Source organism: Equus quagga, chromosome 9 (genome assembly GCF_021613505.1).
Source record: "Equus quagga isolate Etosha38 chromosome 9, UCLA_HA_Equagga_1.0, whole genome shotgun sequence".
Classification (NCBI taxonomy): Eukaryota; Metazoa; Chordata; class Mammalia; order Perissodactyla; family Equidae; genus Equus; species Equus quagga.
The window spans coordinates 79,126,611-79,148,760 of record NC_060275.1 but is presented as its reverse complement, the minus strand read 5'-3'; the positions used below and the strand labels follow the sequence as shown (position 1 = coordinate 79,148,760).

General features: G+C 38.5%; 1 protein-coding gene across 1 annotated transcript in view; it reads right to left on the bottom strand.

Moving 5' to 3' along the window:
* Window positions 1–22,150, bottom strand: part of MIER3 (MIER family member 3) — a 31,217-nt gene that overhangs the window by 8,495 nt on the left and 572 nt on the right. The window contains exons 2-10 of the mRNA XM_046672099.1: window positions 20,848–20,872; window positions 17,635–17,780; window positions 9,405–9,539; window positions 8,068–8,188; window positions 6,787–6,872; window positions 6,516–6,588; window positions 4,350–4,501; window positions 2,164–2,245; window positions 692–786 (exon numbers count right to left, since the gene is read on the bottom strand). Of these exons, the coding sequence (XP_046528055.1) occupies window positions 692–786; window positions 2,164–2,245; window positions 4,350–4,501; window positions 6,516–6,588; window positions 6,787–6,872; window positions 8,068–8,188; window positions 9,405–9,539; window positions 17,635–17,780; window positions 20,848–20,872 (915 nt within the window). The remainder of the gene's footprint in view (window positions 1–691; window positions 787–2,163; window positions 2,246–4,349; window positions 4,502–6,515; window positions 6,589–6,786; window positions 6,873–8,067; window positions 8,189–9,404; window positions 9,540–17,634; window positions 17,781–20,847; window positions 20,873–22,150) is intronic.

Sequence of the window (22,150 nt, the reverse complement as noted above, 5' to 3'; positions counted from 1 at the left end):
GGACATCTTAACTGCTTCCAAGTTTTGGCAATTATGATTAAATCTACCAAATATTCACGTGCAGGTTTCTGTGTGGACATGTTTTCAACTCCTTCGGGTAAATACCAATGAGTGAGATTCTTGGATTGTATGGTCAGAGTAGAGTTAGGTTTGTAAGAAACCACCAAACTGTCTTTCAAAGAGACTGTGCACCATGTTGCATTCCTACCAGCAATGAATGAGAGAGTTCCTGCTGCTCCATATCCTTGTCAGCATTTGATGTTGTTAGAATATTTTAGTTGCTTTTAGTAACCAATGTTTCTTCTTTCAGTAACTGCAGTTCTCACTGCTAAAGAGAAACATTTCCGAGGCCACAAACCTCTGAATAGCTTAGAAAGAAATGAATGTCAAGGAAAAAAGTAGAAGAGTAACACTTCCTGAAAAATACATTGAATCCATTTTCTGTGAGTAGAGCATGATAACTGTATTTGTCAAATGATACTTGAGTGTACTATCAGCCAACCCATGAGCAGGCTATGGCATCTTTGAGCAAATCCTAGTCATGTTTAGAGCAATGTGCGATATGTTAACGGCAGGGGAGCATTAACAAGTTGCTGCCTTTTTTTTTTTCCTACCCAAGTGACTTAAAAGTTAGTACTTATACTCATTGTAATCACTAAGCAATTTCTCTGTACTAATTTGCCTAAGTTACCTTATTCTTCTGTATAAGATGAAAATCTTTTCCAAAAAGCATGAGTGCATGTTCGAAGTTCCGGCATTCTTCCTCCGTCCATGCAGTCATTCCTTCTAAAGAAATTTTAAAACAAAACTCATTGGCCTCAAAACTCTTTTCTATGAATCACTGATTTACTTTCAGTATGTTTTACCAATAAAAGGCCATAAAGGTACACACACACACACAAGTTCTGTATGTAGGAGATTTCAGTTAGGATTACCAAAAGAATGCATACTATAAATCCTATCAAAAAATCTAGACTACGAAAATATAAACACTGTTTTTTTCCTCTACATGGCGGGATTAGAATTTAATGTTTTTCTATAATTTATGCTCACCATTTTTCTGACTTTTTTAAACAGTGAGCATATATTTTAAATTAGGTTATTTCCTTCATGAAAAAAAAAAGCCTTATTTTGGTCTTACATCAAAACCCTAAGTTCTTTAATCAGAGACCATACATAAACAAGACATATTTATTTAGTCAGTTTGTAGTGCTATACTCTGTAAATATAAAGGGAATAAGAAACAGCCCATGCTCTCAAAAGACTAAATCCCATTTAACTTCCGGGCAGATGTTAATGGTGAAGTCAAATCTACTTGGGGCAGAGGAGACAAAGTGCCTCACTCAATGACCATGGAGACCAGGTCCCCAAAGCCATTAACAGTAGTCCATCAAAAAGGTGGCAAATAGTTTGAACTGAGGAGGAAATCAGTATTTAGTTTTTGAGAGTTATGAGAGCTTAAAATAAGTTTTTCAAAAAAATAGCTTTTACAAAGAAACATTTCAACAGGCTATCACAATCTACAAGTTTAAATGTACCGTTTCCAGCTTTTACATTTTTCCAAGCCATTTATATAATATTACTAAGTACTGTTTCACTCTACATATTCTTAATGAGAACTATGGTGCATGCAATCCATTTATACAATGACAAAAACACTGAAATTAAAGTTAACCATTTTTCCGACACACACAAAACCTTAGCATTGTAAAAATGTTATTACATAACTATGAAAAATACATTTCTGGCAATAAATCAATGGAATATATTATACATGTTTCTTTTCTTAATCTTTAATCTCCTTTTCACTTCCTGTCTGATTTTTTAAAAAAAGAAAAAACAACTTTTTTTGTCAACGAAATCATAAAATCATTCTTTTTAATTACTTTGGATATATTGTCATCTCTGGGGTCTGCTTTGTTCTGTAACTATTTCTTCAAGAAAGTGGAGGTGACAGGGGGGTAACTAATTTGTATTTGAACAATCTCTGGTACGTCTAAAAATAGAGGGCAAGAAAAGGAAAAAATTATTTGCTATGAAGATGAACACAGATCTTACAAAAGTGTTATAGGATTGCTCCATCCTTTATGCTATTTTGCTTATTCTGATCCCCAAATGGCCATCCCCTGCCTTTTCCCTCTCTTGATCCCAACTGTTTCGTACCTTGAGATGCCTTTCCATTGCAGCAGTACCTTTCAATGGCTTCCTTTATATTATGATTACACTTGAGAAGTTCATATAATGCCTAGGACAGAGAGAAAAAAACAACTCAATAAAAATCACCAGAAGTTCATGTTAACAGCATTTTTTAAAAAAAGGCATACTGTAAGAATCCTGAAAACTAGTGGCTGAAATGTCTCTAATTTCAGGACACCTGATGTATGTCTGCCCGGACATTTAGTCCATATAAATCCTGCAGATGGACTCTGGCAACCCATGAGTTTGTTCATTCTCACTCTACCTCTCAGAAGTCATCTACCAGTATCATGCTTGACTTTTTTTTTTTATTGCTACACCTTCTGGGCTGGAGGAATTCCCCTATTTTAGGTGACATTTTTCGTAGCTGGGAAAAATTAGAACTATGGTCTTATCTCTTGATATCACCTACACCCTGCCTTTTAGAGTTTTAACAAAATAGAAAAACAGCAGGTCTGGAACAGGAGGACAGCTACATTAGTGACTAGAGTTTATAATGGTCTCAATTATTTCCATCTACTATGAAAGGTGCCATTTTAAAAAAAATTTCTTCCTACTAAATCTGTTTAGAATTGTGAATATACTAAATAGTAGCAGACAGAACTCAACTGAGGGTAAGAAATAATAATCACCTTCCCAAGTAAGTTTCAAGAAAGGCAAGGATGGCTCAATATTAGGATATCTATTAACACATCAATAGATTAATAATGAATACATTAATAATCATTAAAAACAATAATCTCAAGTTACTAAAAAAGCATGATAAATCAGTATTCATTTCTAATTAAAATAAGACAAAAATATAATAGCTATAAGTAGATGGATACTACCTTACTATTATAAAGATAACCTACATTGAACCAAGGGCTGCTATTATTCTTAATGTAAAAATCTTAAGATGTACTATTTTTCAGCAAAAGGAGGCCTTAAATCAGTATTACTACCGAATGCCTCTGGGAGTTATGGCTAATGCAGTAAGACATATAACAGGAATAAGAGATATAATAATGGTAAGGAGGGAACAATAGTATAATTCAGTAATGATTTTAAGACTAGAAAACCTAAGAGACACAACTGAAACATCTCATTATACTAAAGAGTTTCAATAGCTTGAGAAAAAAATTTTTAAAAAATTGCTTTCTCTATATCAACAATATACAATTATACATATAATAGAGATCTCATTTACAAGAGTATTAAATACAAAAGATATTGAGGAATTAAGCTAAGTAGATGCATGTGATGTTCAAACAAAAACATTTGAGTGATTAAAAAAGTCAAATAAATGGAGAGTCAGACCATGTTCTTGAAGTGGAAGGTTTAATGTTCTAAAGACACTAATTCTTCCACTATTAGTTTATAGGAATGTCAGTACAAAAACCCAAGGGGATTTCTTTTAGACAGTTGACAAAACTACTTTGAAGTTCAGCTTGTATGACTTCTCTATGTTACTTGGGGATTCAAGTTTGAGTCTACCTATCTTTGGGTATTTATTAGTCAGGATCATCTTGGCTGGCAATACAGAGTGAAAAAGTATATGATAGGGGCAAAATGATGTCAGAAGGGCAAAACTAGGGGCATTCAAAAAGCCCTTAATAGGCAATACTCCCACCCTCATCCCACCTATGATCAGGAGAATGTTCTGCTTCTACAGGTAAACAGTGTTTAACAAATGCTCCTAAAGCAAATTTATACAATCTTAACAGACATTACCTTTAATCACTTCCTGAAGAAACTTCAAGAATAATCCAAAAAACACCTTTATCATAAAATCTAAAAGTCCAACCATGGAAAATGTTTAAACAAGTGCTATTACAACTACAGGGTGGAATACACAGTCATCAAGAATGAAGTATTAAAGAATCCTCAACAGCAAAGGAAAATAAGATTACGTGATCATAAGGATACTAAATGGTACCTAAAGTAAGATATGTGTATATGTATAGAAGAAAAGACCGGAAGAAAAGACATGAAATAATAGGGAGGGGTTATCACCAGGTCTCGGGATTTTTCTTTTAAACCAGTATACTCTAAGTTTTGAAAATCTATTAGAAAAAGAGGTATCCACGTCACGTTTAAGAAACAGAAGAATCAAATATAAGAAAATCAAGAAGATACTACTAGCTGCTGTTTCAACAGACGTTAAAGTATACCTGTTCATTGTCCCTTGTGTGTGTTCCAGCAGAAATCCTATCCATTATTTTTTCATTTCCAGTTCTTAATGAGGTCTCAACAAGGTACTCCTTAACTTTGCTCTCCAAAACCACACCAGGACGCCAAAGTAACTGGTCTTCATTTTCATACACTGATAAAGAAAAATCCCATTAACACATTAAAAATAGTGAATGCCCGCCAAGATGTATACAAACTGTTCTTTCTCTTTCTTAATAGGCTATACACTGAGACAAGTAACTAACTTTGAGGACACCACTGATTTGATTGTCTGGCAAGCTGAGCCTTTCCTTAGTAAAGGTTTAAAAAAGTTCTTTCTAACTTTATTAAGGGCCAAGTGTTCTAGTGGCTAGAGCTTGCAGCTTTTTTGGTGGCTGAATTTACTAACCAATCACAGGTTTTCTATGCCTAGTAAAGTCTAATGTAAAACCCCATAGTGGTGTCTTACATTCCTCTAATGAGGGGATAAAAAACCCTACGTAAATTCTTTAATGACTTGATTGGAGTTTTCTCTTGAACTCCCAAAATGGTTCTATGAGATGTCTAGAGGTTAAAAATTACAAACAAAAGAAACAAACAAAAATAAACAAAAACTGAAATATGTGCCAATAATGAAACACCTAAGAAAGGTATATTTTTCTTTTACCAATCTCCTCCCAGAAGGTGAATTTCTGTCTAAAGGAAGAAGCAGATTAATCAAAAATGGAAAAGAACGATAAATAGAAGGGGAGGAAACTTTCCACAGTCTCTTAGAGGCTGATATATTAATAAGCAAAATGTCACTAAAACAAGGTGTACACTAACGCACACACTGCCCCCATACTCAAATCTTCTACTTCAGACAATACAGACGGCCTAAGTATTTATTCCACTGCTTCACGTACAATCCATTCTTCAAGGGTATAAGTACTGAATATAGCTAATAAAAATAACATATTGAGAGCACACTATGTAGCAGGGACCGTGGTAAGTGCTCTGTATTCACAACTGTGTAAGGTAGACATTATCATTCCTAGTGAGCGAGAAAGTTAAAAATAAAGTGTGCTGTGAAGCAATAAGACTGATTTTTGAGGTAAGTTTCTGGAACTAGTTTCTTTACTTTTTGGTCAAAACTGAAACAGGTAAAATAATTTAGATTTATTCTCTCAAGAGATAGAGAAGGTATGCCTTCCCTCCTGAATGTGTAGAACTGAGACGCTATTACCTCCATTATATATAACCTGTGGACCAACAGCTGCTCTGCATGTGCTTAGCTCCAAGGGTGTGTGTGGCATTTGGGTTGGGGGGGCAAGGCTGGGGCACCTGAAGATGATCAGCTACTGTTTGCTTCCCCAGAACAACTGTCTTCCATCACTTAGAAAGAGGTATAGGAAAACGGTGTTGCTAAGGGCTGTCAAGGCTACTGACCCCACGGTAGCCAGTCCTCCCTTCCTTTAAATGAGGGATGACCCAATGCAGAGGAAAGGAAGAAAGAACTCAGGAAGTGTTGTATCGCTGTCCTGCTTTTACCCTCATGACCTCACAGGGACCAATGAACTCATTAGGGAAAAAGTCAACTGCCCACAGTCAAATCTACTTGGTACCCAAGTTCCACTAGGAAGGTGTACCTGTATTTTTATTTTCCACCACCTCACCCTTCCATATTTTCAGAACCAACTATAGTTGCAATCTACCAAAAATGTGAAGAAAAACTGATTACACTTAATCAAGGGTGTACAACAAAAGCAGCAGAATCCTTATATCCCACCACCTTCTTGATCAGGGCTGGGGCAGGAGAATTTCTTTGGTCTCTTTTCTCCTCAAGAGTTTTCCTTCCAAGAAGATTATATCCCCAACATTGCCATTATCTCAGGTGCTAAAATTCAACCCACTTCTATTGGAGGGGGATACAGGCCATACAGTTGCACCTTAAGAGGCTCTCCACGACTTTAAAAGGAGCTCAGCATACTGGCTAAGAAGCACTGTACGGAGAGGGGGTAGTTCTCCGAGTCTCATGGTTAATTGTGATATATTATTCCTAAGTCAGATCCAAATTTTCCCTGACTCCAAATCTACCTTTATAACGCCAAGGCTATAATCAGATATTTAAATAAACATATTAAGGGTAACTTGCCCTACCAAATATCAAAATCAAAAGCCTTCCTTACCTTTCTCATTACCATCATACTCTCCAAGATAAGGGGGAATCTCTGCCTGATACTGTAAACCGATCATTATTTCCTACAGGAAAATTGAGAAATAGAAAACAATTCATTGTAAAAATAAACACTGGAAAAAAGTTCCAACTCATTAATCAGTTACTACAAGTCAGAAGAAACTTCTTGAAACAACAAAATTATCTCAAATTATTTAAGAAATGCTTTTAAAAGCTACTTTAGTCCAAACAGTCTGATAAGTTATGACGGTAACTAAACTTACCTTCCTCAAATCTTCAGGCGAGTTACCACTGTCTGTTTCAACATCTTCAACTTCTGATTCCTTATCCCCATCACATGTAGTATTTGCTTAAGAGAAGAAAACCAAATTTTAAAACAGGTTTTTACTGCCTATTTGTGCAGCACCTGGAAGACTGTCTGGCACATGGGATTTTATGAAAATTTGTTGAATAAATGAGATCAGCACAAATACACTAACCCTCTTGTACTAGTCTCACATTTTGACACTAGTCAAAACAAGACACTGAAAACACTAAGAAAGTGTATAGTATCCTTATAATTATTTGGTATACATTCAAATAGTTCGGGGAGGCAAAGGGAAAACCACTATGGTCACCTTAAAAAAGAATATAAAGCACAAGAGTTCTGATTATACTAACCAGAGTAAGATCCACACAAAGAGCTGCACGTTAAATCCAGCAAAATTATGTTTCTGGAATAAATGTGTGTATGTGTGTTTAAACTCAACTGAACAGCTCTTCTACCATAAAAATATCTGAGAAATAAGTGAAGCTGCATATTAGAAACTATTTCAGAGGCCAGCCCGGTGGCACAGCAGTTAAGTCTGGTGCACTCTGTTTCAACAGCCCAGGGTTTGTCGGTTTGGATTCTGGGCACAGACCTAGACACCGCTCATCAAGCCAGGCTGTGGTGGTGTCCCACATACAAAATAGAGGAGGACTGGCATGGATGTTAGCACAGACAATCTTCCTCAAGCAAAACGGGGAAGAATGGCAATGGATGCTAGCTCAGGGGCAATCTTCCTCACCAAAGAAAGAAAGAAAGAAAAGAAATTATTTCAGTTCAAAGACCTGTTAAATACTACTGATACTCATTAAAAGAAAACACCAAGACCCAAAAGGAAAGAAAAGGATTAAATAAATCAGTAAAAATAAAAAATAGTTTCTGAGGAACTGATAGTTTTCAAAACCAGGACAGTAAGGGCCTTTTAACAGAAGTCCAAAGGATGTCTATAAAATTTCATGGTTGAACTAAGATTGGTTACCATAGCAATAGATGAGTCTTGGAAAAGAAAAGAAAGCAGACAGTCTTGCAAAACTAAGCAAATGTTTTAATTTTTAAACAGTATATTAGTTTACCTCTAACTCAACAAAAGAAGGGTATAATCTTGTTCAGATAATAACAGCATTCTTTTAAATTAAATAAAACACTTAGAATATTCTGACAAACTACTGAATACAAGAAATGTACTCAAGTGGGAGTATCAATGTTACTAATAATCAGTAATGATTGGGCTTCTTACATCGTAAAGGCCTAGGGAAGAAATCAGAAGTTTCATGGGAAGTCACAGACGGTGTCAGATCATCTGCAGAAGACTGCGTTTCCTCATCATCACCTGACAGGAGGTCTTTTGCTATTTCCTCCTGTAAGAAAAGGAGTGCAGTGCAGAGTTAGAAATGATTACATCTCACCAATTAAAAAAAAGTCTTTTTATAACACTTTCATAAACATATTATGGTATTATGATATAGTTAAGAACTAGTTGAAACCTTAGTTTTGAGAGATGCAAATCTGAAATTCTCCTATAATTGACTTCATGTAGATAAATATTTCATAACATTTAATATTTAATTATATATAATATTTAATAACTACATTAATATACACTTTTAACAAACAATTTGCCTAATTTGTAGGTATGCAAGAGAGCTTATCTAAAGCTGCAGGCTAATTTTTAGTGAATTTACCAAAAAAATCTTACTTCTAAGTGGTTAACAATTAAACTCACTTTCTGCCAACATAAATATATAAAACAAAAAAAAGTCTCCAAACTCCAGTCTTCCAATAATTTTTAAAGTCTAAGTAAGGAACAGGCCGGACTAGTGATATAATTTTAAAAGGAACAGATTTGAATTAATTTTTACGTAAGTGTATAGTCACCCTTGTGCCTGATACACAGTAGGCACTCAATATTTGCTGGATGACTTCGGTCATTAAGGTCTGCAGTACATTAATATCACATTTGACTCAAAACTGGGAACAATTAACTCACAGGAAGAGGTTCCAAGGTGTGGATTCCCTTCCCTGCCTGAGATCTGAAAGGCGAGGAAAGCTTTCCAGGGATGTGTTAGCAGAGACCATGGCTGTGTGAATTTTCCTCAGCAGGGACCAAGCCGCCCCCACAACCAGTCTATGTTAGAGACAGATCACCGAGGCCTTGGCCGCTGTGGCTGCTGTCACTCCCAGAGCCCAAGAAAACAGAACTTCTCTGCAACTACTCCATGCCTAAGCCAGCTTGGGTTCAAGCTTCTGGGGGATTTATTAATCAATGTATTCAAGTGTTCACAGGATCAAAAGAAGTTAGGGCAAAATCTAAGTTTAGATACAACATGTCTACATAGGAAAGATGAAAAAATTATGAGAACACTCAAACGCAAAGTATTACAATGCTACTACTACTTTTAAAGTAGTGTGAACAAAGCCAAACAATATTTAAATCAGTCACCAAAATGATGAGAGAAACGGGACAATAAGAAATCTACATTTCAGGATTCTGAAATGCTTTAAATTAAGGCAAGTCTAATAAAAACAGTCAATGGTAACAGATCTGGAATTTTTCTTTTAAACGCTTGTACTCACTTTGTCTAGTGTCATATCTGGGAGTTCATCTGCAAGTTCACTTGGGGAACTGTTTGCACTAGAATTTGCAACCGCAGGAATTGCAGGTTCATAGCCATAGAACGCCAGTAAATCTTCTAGAGGCATGTTTCCCTCCTATTCAAGCCAGGACACAAACACACACTCATATGTCACAATGCCGGACCAGAGATAAACTGTGATGCCCTCACTGTTCATAAAGCACACTATAAAAACAGCAGTATCAAATCAAAGCCAAGTTTTAGTTTTTCTATTTGTATCACTGCCAGAAAACGACTCAAACACCTATATCAACAAAAGCCTAACAATTAACATCTGAATTTTTATTTTCCACCACCATTTTAGGTTCTTAACAATTCCTCAAATATTTGCTTTAGTGCAGACCTTTTTTCCTTTTTTCAGCTTTCACATTAGTATAAACATTTGCCTTGAAAATATTTCCAATTAATCAATCAATAACTTCATGTAATTTTCAGTTTGTTTCCTGGTAATTAATAGCTGATCACTTGGTTTATCCTTCGTGCTCATTAGAAGACCCCTGATGGGAAAACTTTGCTGAACATTTACTAACGCAAACAGTATTTATTAATTTTCAAAACACAATTATCCTTTTATATTCATTCCTACTACTTTACCTATATTCTATACCAGTTGTTTGGGGTTTTTTCCTACACCATCTAGTGAAGTGCGTATCATTACCACCATCTTACGGATGAGAAACCTGAGGCTCTGCTCTGGGTTGGAAGCCCAGGCTGCCCAGTTCTCTCAGCGGCTGCGCTGCTTTGATAAAGCCACCCGCTCAGGCTGCAGCGCTGCCTACGTTAGGAACACCTGTGCCAGGCCACAGAGCAGCACCCAGTCACTGTTTTTCCCTCCTCAAATCCATCTGAAAATAAGTGCTATACTCCCTTTTTAAAAAATATTTTAATTCACCTACGAAAGTGTACAGAACTATTTATAATTATTCAAAGAAATAAATTTGAAACAACATATGCATGGACTGGTTAATTTGTAAAATATTTTAAAGACGTTTATGTCTATTTATTAAGAGATTTGTTTTTAAAGCTTACTTTTTGGTTTAGTTTTCCCTTTAAGACAAAATACCTAAGTCATGAAGCAAACAGCACAAAAATGCTAAAGCAAAGTGTATAAAACATACACACAGTTAGTCACAAAGTGAGCTGAGAAGAGCCAGTGATGACTCCTAGAGAGCCAGCTGACTACCCACCAGGGCCCACAGGGGACGCAGGCTTTGGGGGGGTCCCCAAGAATCTGGCCTTCATCTTTGCAGGTGTGGAACTTACATTTTTAACTGTGGCCGACTGAAACAGATTCATGCTAAATGAACTTAAAATAAGGTATATGACAGAATGCTAATTTGTAAATTTGCAGTAGTAGACATGCACCTTTCCAATGACCATACCAATCATGTCACTCATGAAATCTTTTCAGCTTGGGATTCAGATCAGTACAAAGCTGCCTTGGGAACACGGAGTCAGCACTAACTGAGTAGGATGGTCAGGATGGACAGAAATCTACCCATGCTATGGAGAAACCTCATAAATTATTCTTCTCCCAAACCAAAGAAGCTTTCTGAGGTGCCCAGAACCAGATTTAGAGTCTAACTCCTGCTCCTCGAAGAGTCCGTGCAGCCATTCCCTTTAGCTCATAGTGATTATAACATAAGAGGAGATTGGGATACAGCCTTTGCCAACCACCTGTCAGTAATATTTCTCCAAAACCTCAGTTTCAGATTCCCTCCATGAGCTGGGGAGATGGCAATTTTCATTCACCATACACTAATAGTCCACCTTCCCATCAATACAGCATTTATGGGGTTCTCGGTATTGTGTGGAGAGCTACCGGTTATGGATACAGAAATGAAATTTACAGAAAATCAGTGTTCTCAAGGAGCTCAGTCTTAGTGGAAGAAGCCTATAAGTTAACAATTTATAATACAACGTGATGGCTGCAATAATCCATTCTGGAATTGGTGCTGTAAATTGGTGGGTACAGAGAAGGGAATAACGGTCTAGGGTAGGGAGGTACCACACAGAGGGCAAAGTCTGAGCTAAGTCTTGAAAGATGCAGAGAGGGCAGTGTACTAGGCACTTGTGGTCTGTCACCAGAAACACTGCCTGAGCAGTGACTGTGCGCCAGGAGGCCACTGTGTCAAGCGCTGGTATGAATCACAGATCTCGCCCTTCCACAACTTACAGTCTAAGGGGGATACTGACAATACACAAATATAGAACTGCCAATTATGACGCGTGTAAAGGAAATAAATAGGATCCTGAAATACAGAGTAATGTAGGAAGTCTACTTTCAAAGAGTCACAGTGGAAGACAGTGAGTGACCTTCAGCTGAGGCCCAAAGTCTGAGAAGTGACCAATCCTGTGAACAGCATTCCAGGCAAAGGAAATGACAAATTCAAGCCCTGAAGGTGTTTCCCACTAAGCCAGTGGCTAGAGCATGGAGAGTAGATTGAAGAGTAGCTCAAGAGGAGACTGGAAAGACAGACACAGGCAGATCATGAAAGGTCTCATGGGAAAGGAACTTGGACTTTATTCCCAGGACAATGAGAAGCCACTAGAGAATTATAAAAACAGAGTGACATGACTTTCTTTCTTCTTAAATGTTGGGCAGCTGCACGAAGGAAAGTTTGGGGAGGTGAAGAGATAAGACAGAAGCAGGCAGACCACTTAGGAGCCTCATGCTGGGTTAGGGTAGTGACATAGACAGGGAGAGAAATGAATAGGCAAGATAAGAACTGAGGTAGAATCCAATGGGTTACTGGATGTAGGAGTGGAAGGGAGAGGGAGGGCATATGACTCCTCAGATTTGTATTTGAGCAATTGCCTAGATACTGGTAACTTTTATTGAGATAGAAAAGACTCAAGAAATGAAAGCTTTTTGAAGAAAAAATTAAGGGTTCTGTAGAGGACACAAGTTAAGTTTGAGAGGACTATGAAACATCCAAGTGGAAAAGTCAAGTTGGCCAGGAGCCTGGAGCTCAGAGGATCAGGCTGGGCTAAAGATATAAATCTGGCATTCATTAGCATTTAGATGATATTTAAAGCCACAGGAGTTGATGAGCTCACTCAGGGAGAGGGTAGAGAGAAAAGAGAAGGGGACATATACTTTATTAGAAGAACTTTCAGATATATTACCCTATAGTATGTATATGGAAAATTTTAAACATGATTTGCATTTTGGAAATAAGGTTCTAGGGAGAGTAGAAGAATGAGAACCTGAACTAAGGAATGGAATAATCTAAGCAAAATTAAGAAAAAAGCATTTGTTTCTTGACTTACTTGATAGAGTGAATGAAAGTGACACAGGAATCTAAAAAGACTGCCCACTTCTGGCCCGAGAAGGCTAAATAGCTACAGCACCATTATGAGACAGAAACACAAGACAAATAAACTTGAGGGTTGGATGGTAAATGATGATTTAAGGTGAAAGCTAAAGTAATGGACTTGCATGAAATCATCCATAAAAGGCATACAGAGTGAGAAGACAAAAGCTATTCCCCCAGGGGAATACCATCGATTAAAATGTGGGCACAGAAAGAAAAGCCCATAAATATGACAGAGGGAGACACCAGAAAGTAGAAATGGAACTAGGAGAAAGCAGAATTATGTAAGTTGAGGAAGAAGCAAGTGTGGAGAAACCAGGGATGGTCACTTGGGTCAAATATCAAAGAGACATCAAGCGAGATAAAGACAAGACAAGAATTCTTTCTATCTGTCAATCAGGAATTATTGGTGACCTTACAGCCTGTCAGGAGAGGCAAAGCTGAGGACGGAATGGAAGGAAAGCAAGCACATACACTATAAAAGAATGACTAAAGATAACACAGGGTTAAAAGAGAATTTTTTCCAAATGTAGGAAATGTACAAGGAGGATTCTTTGCTGAAATACAAAAATAAGCAGAAGAATAAACTGAGGGCAGGAGGGATGGAATCTAGGGGTTAGCCTGGGAAGTGGTAGTTACTTTGGGGACAGAAGGGAAAGAAGGAAGAATGAATACAAAGCTAAGACTCTATGTGTGGGGCGAATAGGAGCTTCCTGTCAGTCATTCACGAAAACCCTACATTCCCTATAAAGACAGAAGCATGATCATCTGCTGAGGGAGAAGGTAACCATCTTAGCGGAAACCTCATTAATACATTCAAGGGATGACAACGTGTAGTCCCCGAAAGGCAGCTGGTACTAAAACACAGAAATTATCTGTACCAAAACTAAGGCAAAACTGGAAAAGGTGAATCCAGTATCTGAAACACTTCACAAAGGAGCTTTCTACTAGAGCCTATTAATAAAGCACTTGGTCCTTTGAAGCACAAAAAATTTTTTTCAAAATTGAATTAGTAAATCTCAAAGTCTCTGAGGATCTGTGGTGGCTAACTCAGCCTAGAAGTTTGACCCAGCACCTTATCCCAGGTATGAGGATATTTCTCTTCTGCCTTCTTCTCAGGTATTTTGTTAAAACTATTTAAATTTTAAGAGACCCAATTGAGTCTAGTCAAACTTATAAAGGAATTGTTGTATAAGCTGAAGGGTTTATATTAGGAAGAGCACAAGATTTAGAGACAGAGGACTCAGTAATTGCTAACTATTACTGTAGGCAAATCACCTAACCCTGCTCAGGTCCATTTCCTCACCTGTGAATAGAAAGATCCCATAATTTCCTTGACCCTATAATGCATACCCTCACATATCAGAATTGAGGATGCATCCCATTACCAACAGGCAGATTTCTCACAGCAGTGTTCCTCCCTGCCACCATCTATGCTATTTCTAAATCTGTGGTACATCTTAGAATCAACAAGGCCTCTGAGCCAAGGAAATAATGCTAATACTCATTTGACATACCTGATGGTATTGCTGGATGAGTCATACGAGATTGTCTAAGTGAAGTGCAGATCAATTTTAATATAACACCATTCTGATATCTTAAAATACAGTTTGCAAAACAGTGTACATACAACTTTTTAAAATGCTTTTAAAAAAAAAAGGAAAGACCTATACCAAAATCTAAGTGGTAAAAAGGTGATTTCTACTTTCTCATTTCACAATGAATATCAGGGGAGAGGGAAATCTATATATTAATAAAAGCAGAACTGTAAAGAACATTTTTAAAGTTACAGCTCTAAATCAAGGGGTGTTAAATTAAATCCTGTCAGGCAAGAGAAACATGAATAAATTAAAACATAGAAAGATACAACATAAACCTTATTTTAATGTCTAATCACAAAAATCTAGTCACATAAGTCTCTATACTTATCAAAGCACTACTCTAAGAAAGCTGATTTTGTATCTCTCTTACTTTCCATAATACATTATGTATTAAAAATTTGTAGGCACCAAAATATAAGCCATATTTAGTCCACAAACTATCGAGTTTATTTACTATGAGTATAAAAACTTCTTGTAATTTTTTAAAATGAACATTAACATCAAACCCCTAAGACTGTTAACATGTGCCAATACCTAAATCACTGTTCCAATAATAAAAGATTAATACATTATTTTAAATTGTATAGAAATAATTTTAAATTTCTTCTAAAAATTAAATGATCTTTACTCAATATTGTGTCTCTATCTACTGTTTCTTTTATTCATTTTCATGTTTCAATAAATATCAATAAAGAAGAGAGACCACAGCTACAGAGTTACGCTTTACTACAGATAGGAATCCCAGATCAGAGGACGTGGGCAGTCAGTCACTCTTAGAAACAGCTCCCCTTGCTCCTTGATCACTGAGAAAAGGACTGGCCTTCTGAGTTGGAGCACAGCTCTTAGGTCTTCACTAGCATTTGTTTAAAGATCACCTGTACTTTTTGGTCTCAATTTCCAAGAATGTGATAAACTGCCAAGAAGTAAAACTGTCCAAGAATGGAGAAAGTGAAATATTTAAAGGCCTATACTTTTTCTGAATCTACAAATTCAATGATAGATAGCATTACAAAGTGAAGATGTAATTACCAGCATTTACTAGACAAAATGAAAGTCAAAGAATAGGGACTAGATATTTCTGTGAATAGTTAAGTGAGTAACTCTTTGCTGTTGATTATTTCTCTGTATCTTCCCCAATTTCCTTTTAAAACTCACTAAACACAGATCAAAGCAGCTATTACTGTCATCTCTAGAAGAACAAAACTTTCAAATCTGAAAAATAAAATTTTACCAGCCCATAAAAATCTCTACCAAATTACCCACACTCAAGTAGTAACTGAGTTAACACATAAAATGAGATTTTTAATCCTTACTATTTTACTGACAAAATAGCTCTGCATGGGTAAAACGCAGTCCAGCACATTTATTTCATTTTCTTATGTCATGTTGTAACTAGACTGCCAGCTCCCTATCTTTAACAACAAACAGGTAATCAAGGAAGGTGCATTATGAGACCACCTGGGACTTTTGCCCCATGCCTACAGCAGTGTCCTGACTTAAAAAACTACAGAAGAAAAGCGTCTATTCTAAGAAGCCTTTCATGAGCTTTCACATCAGGCTAACCATCTTTTACTGGATATATACTACTTGTCCCACAGCTCTCACTGCTTATCACTTTCATAGTTCTTAACATATCATACTAAAAATCTTTGTTCCCATTTGTCACCCCAAATTAGACTGTAAGCTCCTACAGTTCAAGGATATTGTCAAACTGCTCATTTCTGCAATTCCAGGTCCTACCACTGTCCTTGGCTTAGAGATAACGTTAGTTGGATTATAATTCTCAATTATTCCAGGCTACCCACTCACAAGAGGTAGGAAGGAATTGCCTGAATAAAGCCAAGGCAGAGCTCGAGACTCTTGGGATCTTTTCTCATCAACAAGCAACATTTTATCATCACCCCTGAAAGGAGTGACAGGCAAGACTTTTCTTCTTGAGTACTTTCTAAAAATTTTATCTCTACATTCCCAAATCTGCTTGGCTCTTACAGGAGATATATTTTTTAAAGAAAATGATTAATCTAACTGCAAAGTGTTGGATTAATTTGCCAAATGAGTGAATATGTTTAGAAAATTTCAGGTCTACAGGAGCAAGCCTGAGGTCTAGTCCCTGAAGACTCTGCCTTGTGTTTCTCTGTGTATTAACACGCAGGAAGAAATACAACAGCTCATCCTCCCTCCCAAATATAGCACAAGAGAATACGTAAGAACGTGCTAGGTTTTCTTCAAGAAAAAGAGGTATGAAAACTCAAAGAATGGTTACTATTCAACATTACTCATGAAAGCTTTTGTCCTTCTGGGCTGATTAGAAATTTGCAAATAAATTTATACATAAGAATAATTCTACAGTTTTTCAAGGTGACGCCTATAGAAGCCTCTCTTTGTAGTCTTGGTATAAACGTGTTTAAAATCCAGTTCATGTGAATTTTTACTGATTTTGGGTTTAAAAAGTTATAAACTACATTCACTCTTGCCAACTTTTTAAAAGATACTGATAGGTAGGGAATGGGATATTACTAATTTACATTTAAAAACAGAGTAAAACTTTTTCTCTTCCAATTTTCTTACAGTATTCTACCAGATTACAAGCTATCTGAAGGAAAAGACCTCTCTCTGTATCTACTGCAGTGCTTAGTTAAACTTCAGTTTAACCCTCAGTACAACAGTGTCGTAAAATGCAAAGAGGGCTGCCCTAGCATTCAAACTAAGTTTAGGGCCCACAGTTCTCTACATCTCAATAATCTCATCTGTAAAATGACCAGATTTACCTACTTCACTATGCTGGTATAAAATTAAAAATTAGGTTAACAGATATAACTTTGAAATATTAAATGAAAATGTATTTATTAGGCTATTCTACAAAATAATGAAGAAGTCAGTGATATTCTGTAAAAGTCAGGTCAAAAAGATGCTGATCTCTATTTTTTTTTTTTTTTAAAGATTTTTTATTTTTTCCTTTTTCTTTCCAAAGCCCCCCAAGTACACAGTTGTGTATTCTTCGTTGTGGGTTCTTCTAGTTGTGGCATGTGGGACGCTGCCTCAGCGTGGTCTGATGAGCAGTGCCATGTCCGCGCCCAGGATTCGAACTAACGAAACACTGGGCCGCCTGCAGCGGAGCGCGCGAACTTAACCACTTGGCCACGGGGCCAGCCCCCTGATCTCTATTTTTATTTCAGCTATACTGTAAAATAATTTACAACAGAATTTCAAAATCTCTAAGTTTGTATAAAAATACTAACGTAAAATCCTTTACCTTTTCTAAGTCTTCAATTTCAGAGCTGAAGTTTTTACCCTCATCCATCATTTCTTCTTCTTCAAGAGTCCTTTCATCATCATAGTCATGGACCAACATCTCAGCAGTGGGGTCAAAATCATGATCCTCAGAAGACAAAGACCCAACTGGAATGAAACAAACTGAATCATTTTACATGTTGACAAGGCTATTTACAAAAGAAAACAACTTGTGTTCTACTGTCAGTTCCTTTTAATGTTTATATGTGAACTTTATTAAATGCATGTATTATATGCTTTCAAGTTATACGGTAAGACTACACAGTTCTGAAAAGATATCTAAATCAGCAAAAGAACAAGGCAGAGTAATTTAAAAACACTTTTATAAGAGGTCAAGTCCATGAGAACACGACTTAGAAGAACAGCAAGGGGTTTAAATGGAGTGGTCCTAACAAAAGGTTCTAACAGAAAAGTCAAACTTTTTCAATTTAACATATTTGTCTAAAAGCAACAGAAAAACGTCAGAAGGATTATGTTGGAATGGAAGATTGTGCAAGAATCTGTTATATACTAAGACTAAACACTTCAAGTGAAGAGAAATTTACCCAAATTCTAAACCTCAAATAGAGGTGCAAAACACAACAGAAATCTGGTTTATAAACAAATACAGATTTCTGTGAACTAGCTACACAGCAATTCAGTCTTTAAAAGCACGATATCATTGTCATGTCTGGAACAGTATTTCAAGTTCCCCAGCATTAATCAAACAGGCATTCAACCGTAGGAGCATGCTTTCCTTTGGATTACTAATAATGTTCTTAAGATTATGTGAAGGGAATATACAAAATCATATGTAAAAGTTTTGGAAGATGTATCCCATTGTAAGTTGTTCTGGTCAATTCACACTTTGTTTATAAAATCATAATACTTTTTTAAGGGCAAATATGAAACGGGATCCTTGGGAAACCAAGTGGAGAAATGAATAAAATCCATAATCCCAAGAGAATGAAACTAAATTTATGAAGAATAGGATTTTCTCCATTTGTTTTACTCTAGTATCTAATTCAATTAGACCAGTGACTCTCAGAGCAGGGAAGGAAAGAAGTATCAGAACCTTGGGATGGAGGAAGGAAGAAGTAGAAGGAAGCATATGCAACATAAAAAGTGTGATCTGGTTTTAGTCAAGCTATTTAACAGTTTAAAATTTCAAACATTTAAGGACGGTGTGAGAACATTACCAAAACACTGAACTAGACCAAAGATTTTCCACTACAGAGAAAAACCACAGATATAATTCAGTGCTTCTGATTCTGAGTTTGGAGAACTCTAACCCTTAGTCCTAAAAATAATACAATTTCTATGGGACTTAATTCTTTAGGAGGTCTACATTATGATATTATTTCCTTTAATGTTGAAAGATTTTATCTGCTCATTTTAAAACCTGTTGAAGTATAGGTAGTTTAACTTAATTTTAAAGAGAAAGATGAATGATTATTAAATAGCTCAAAAGCAGAACATCCACCATCACAAGTTTTCTTTTATTGAGGAATTCCTGGAAACCTCTGTGGTACGCCCAAGTGTCAGGGATGAAATAAATGGTAACTTTTCCACCTTTTTGAGGGCAGAACTCTCCCGTCTTTTGTAATCCACATATCCCTTGGCACAGCAGGCTTCCCCGTTAAAGTGGAAGGTGTTCAATAAGAGCCAGAAATGAAGGGCCCAAGGGTCTACTCTTGGCTTTGTCCCTGCCTTTCTGAGACCTGAGGCAAGTCATTTAAACTTTCTGGGCCTGGATCCAGTTTTTCATTTGTAAAATACATGGGGTTGGCTTAAATGACCTCAAGAGTCTCTTGTAGCTCTAAAATTGTCTTTAAAATTGGCTAATTGATTAAAAACAGGTTATAAGTTTGTTTAAACACCAAAACCACATTGTCCTTTTGCTTTTTATTTACATTGCAACTTCTTAAAAGCAGACAGTGATGCAAAATGGAAAAATTCCATTATCATCCAGATGTTTGGCATCAGGTACATAAATAGTCTTTTCCTGAAATAAGTTATAACAAAGAAATGTTTGTCTCAAAACAAGAGAAACTTTTTAGAACAATTTTTAAATGTAAAGACATAGACAGCTATTTTTAAAATAGCCACAAATTTCCTCTAATTGGCATTAATTATTCTATAATATCTTATAACAATAATCAAGTGAGACTTTAAAAGTCAATTAAATACACAAAGTAATATGCAAGGAAATGGACCGTTCCCTCTAAGGCCACATGTTGTAAAGGAAGACTTGGGAGCTCATCCAGGCTCTGCTATTAACTGGTGACTCTCAGTCGAGTTATTTAAAAGTCTCCTCAAGAGTAAAATAAGAGAGTTGGACTAGTTCAGAAGTACTTTTCCTGGAGACTATGAGAGGGAAAAGAGGCAGCCCAGAGGAGGCTGGAAAAAGGATGAGAAACTGAAACAAAACTGTCCTTACATTTCAGCACATGAGGAAAGGTCCCTGCCATGGATCGGCTTCGGGGGTTCTACAAACCCCAAAATGTATGCAATTATGCATATGTGCATAGTTCTGGAGAGAGTCCCTCACTTTCATCAGATCCTGACAGTGGTTTCTGACCCCAAAAAGGATAAGAAATACTGTTCTAGGTGATCTAAAGCTGTCTCACCTTAAAGATTCTTTATTACCACTCTTCTGTGCCAAACTTGGAAATTCTGTGTGTCTTTTAAGGCAGCCTTACCTCTCAATTTTCAATTTTAATACAATATATAGACATTTCCCAATTATAAAAATTTTTAAGACAAAATAAGAGAAGATGGGGAGTCATGGTTAATAATTGATATAAGCAACCCCAAAGTTCTGACCAAGTAAAGAGTCGATTTCTCGGAGAAACCAGAATTAAAATCTAAAGTTAGTGTAAAGTTGATTTGGGATTAACTGTTTCAGGCTTGGAGAAAAAACAAGATAGATGAGAATCAAAGATATATTACTTAAAAAGAACACGTCTCTTGGCAGCTTGGCAACAAGGTAGTTTTTCAACATGCAAAAAAAAAGAGGCCAGTATAACTGTTCCTTCCTCGAACAATTTAATTACCAAAATGTACACTAAAACTCTTGAAAACAAATGATGAGAAAGTAGCAGGACAAATTTTTGTGGGAAAACTTTTAGCAACAGATTTTTGAACCCCCATTACCCTTTGGGACCCACTGAAGAGGTAAGAAAACAAGACAAACCTGGGCTCGAACTTCCAAAAGAAGCCTAGGAGAGAGAAGAAAATGTGCGGTTAGATCGCGCAGCCGGGGAAAGAGACAGCGCCGGCAACAGGGCGCAGAGGAGGCGGAGCCCAGCGATCCTCCGCAGCTGCCAAAAGTGCAAGACGTAGCTTCGCTCCAATCGCTCCCGGCCCCTTTCGGGCCCCTCTTGGCTGCCTCGCCTTCCTCCTCGAGTCCCTAGTGTACAAACTCGCAGACCCGGGACGAAGCCCGGAGTCCAAAAGGCAACTCCAAGCCGCCCCTTGGAGCTCAGCAAGTTACAAAGCAGAAGAGCAAAACCCAGAGCAGTCGGCTCGCAGCATCAGTCCCTCACCCTCGGCATCTCGGGAGTCCCCCAAATCCCACCCGGCTCTCCACCGCCCCAAACAACACTTCGCAACGCAACAACCTTTCCTAGAAGGGACTCGCCCTCCGAGCACCTGGTCCACCTCCTGGGGTCCGGGAGCCCCAACTCTTGGCCTGTCCTCTGCTCCCGAACGTAGGTCGGTTCGCAACAGGGCATTTGCCCCCAAACCAAAGCTCAAGCCCCCCATCCTCTCTCCCGAGTTCAGAGACATGGGCCCCGAGTCCCAGAGATGCTGGTTCCTTCCAGGGCGTTCAGCCCCTTCTCGGGCCCGCCAGCGAGACCCTCGCCTCAGCGGGCTCCTGCAGAGGGGCTCCTGCTGCGCCACCCCCTCCCCCCAGCTCACTAGTCCCGGGGGACACGGCCAGGGCGGCTCCGCTCGCCCTGCCTCCCGCCTCCAGCCCAGAGAAAAGTGGGGCCCCCGAGGGTCCCTGGAAGGAGCGTCGAGGATCTTGGTCGGCTCCCCTGACCCCCAGGGGCTCCGGCACCTCTCGGGCTGAGGGCGGGGAGTCCCGCTCGCCTCCCGCGAAGCCCGGCGGCCGCGCATCCCCCTCGCCTCCGCGCCCGGAGCAAAGTGGAGCGGGAGGCTGCTCCCCGCCGCAGCCCGGGCCCGCGGGGCCGGGGGCACAGAGCACTCCTCCCGCAGGGCAGTGGCGCAGCCCGCTCCCCGCTTTGCAATCCGGCCGCGGAGGGGGGGCTCGGCCGGTTTCCACCCACCCCGGCCCCGGGAGGCTCCGGCGGCCCGCGTCAGCGGCCCGGGGACACGGCACGGCGCCGTCCCCCGGCCGGGGCTCGCTGCTGCCGGCCGCCGCCTCCCGTCCCGCCCCGTCGCCGGGCCGGGTCGGGGCCGGAGCCGCCGCGGCCTGCCGGTGGGCGGCGCCGTGCCGTGTCCCCGGGCCGCTGACGCGGGCCGCCGGAGCC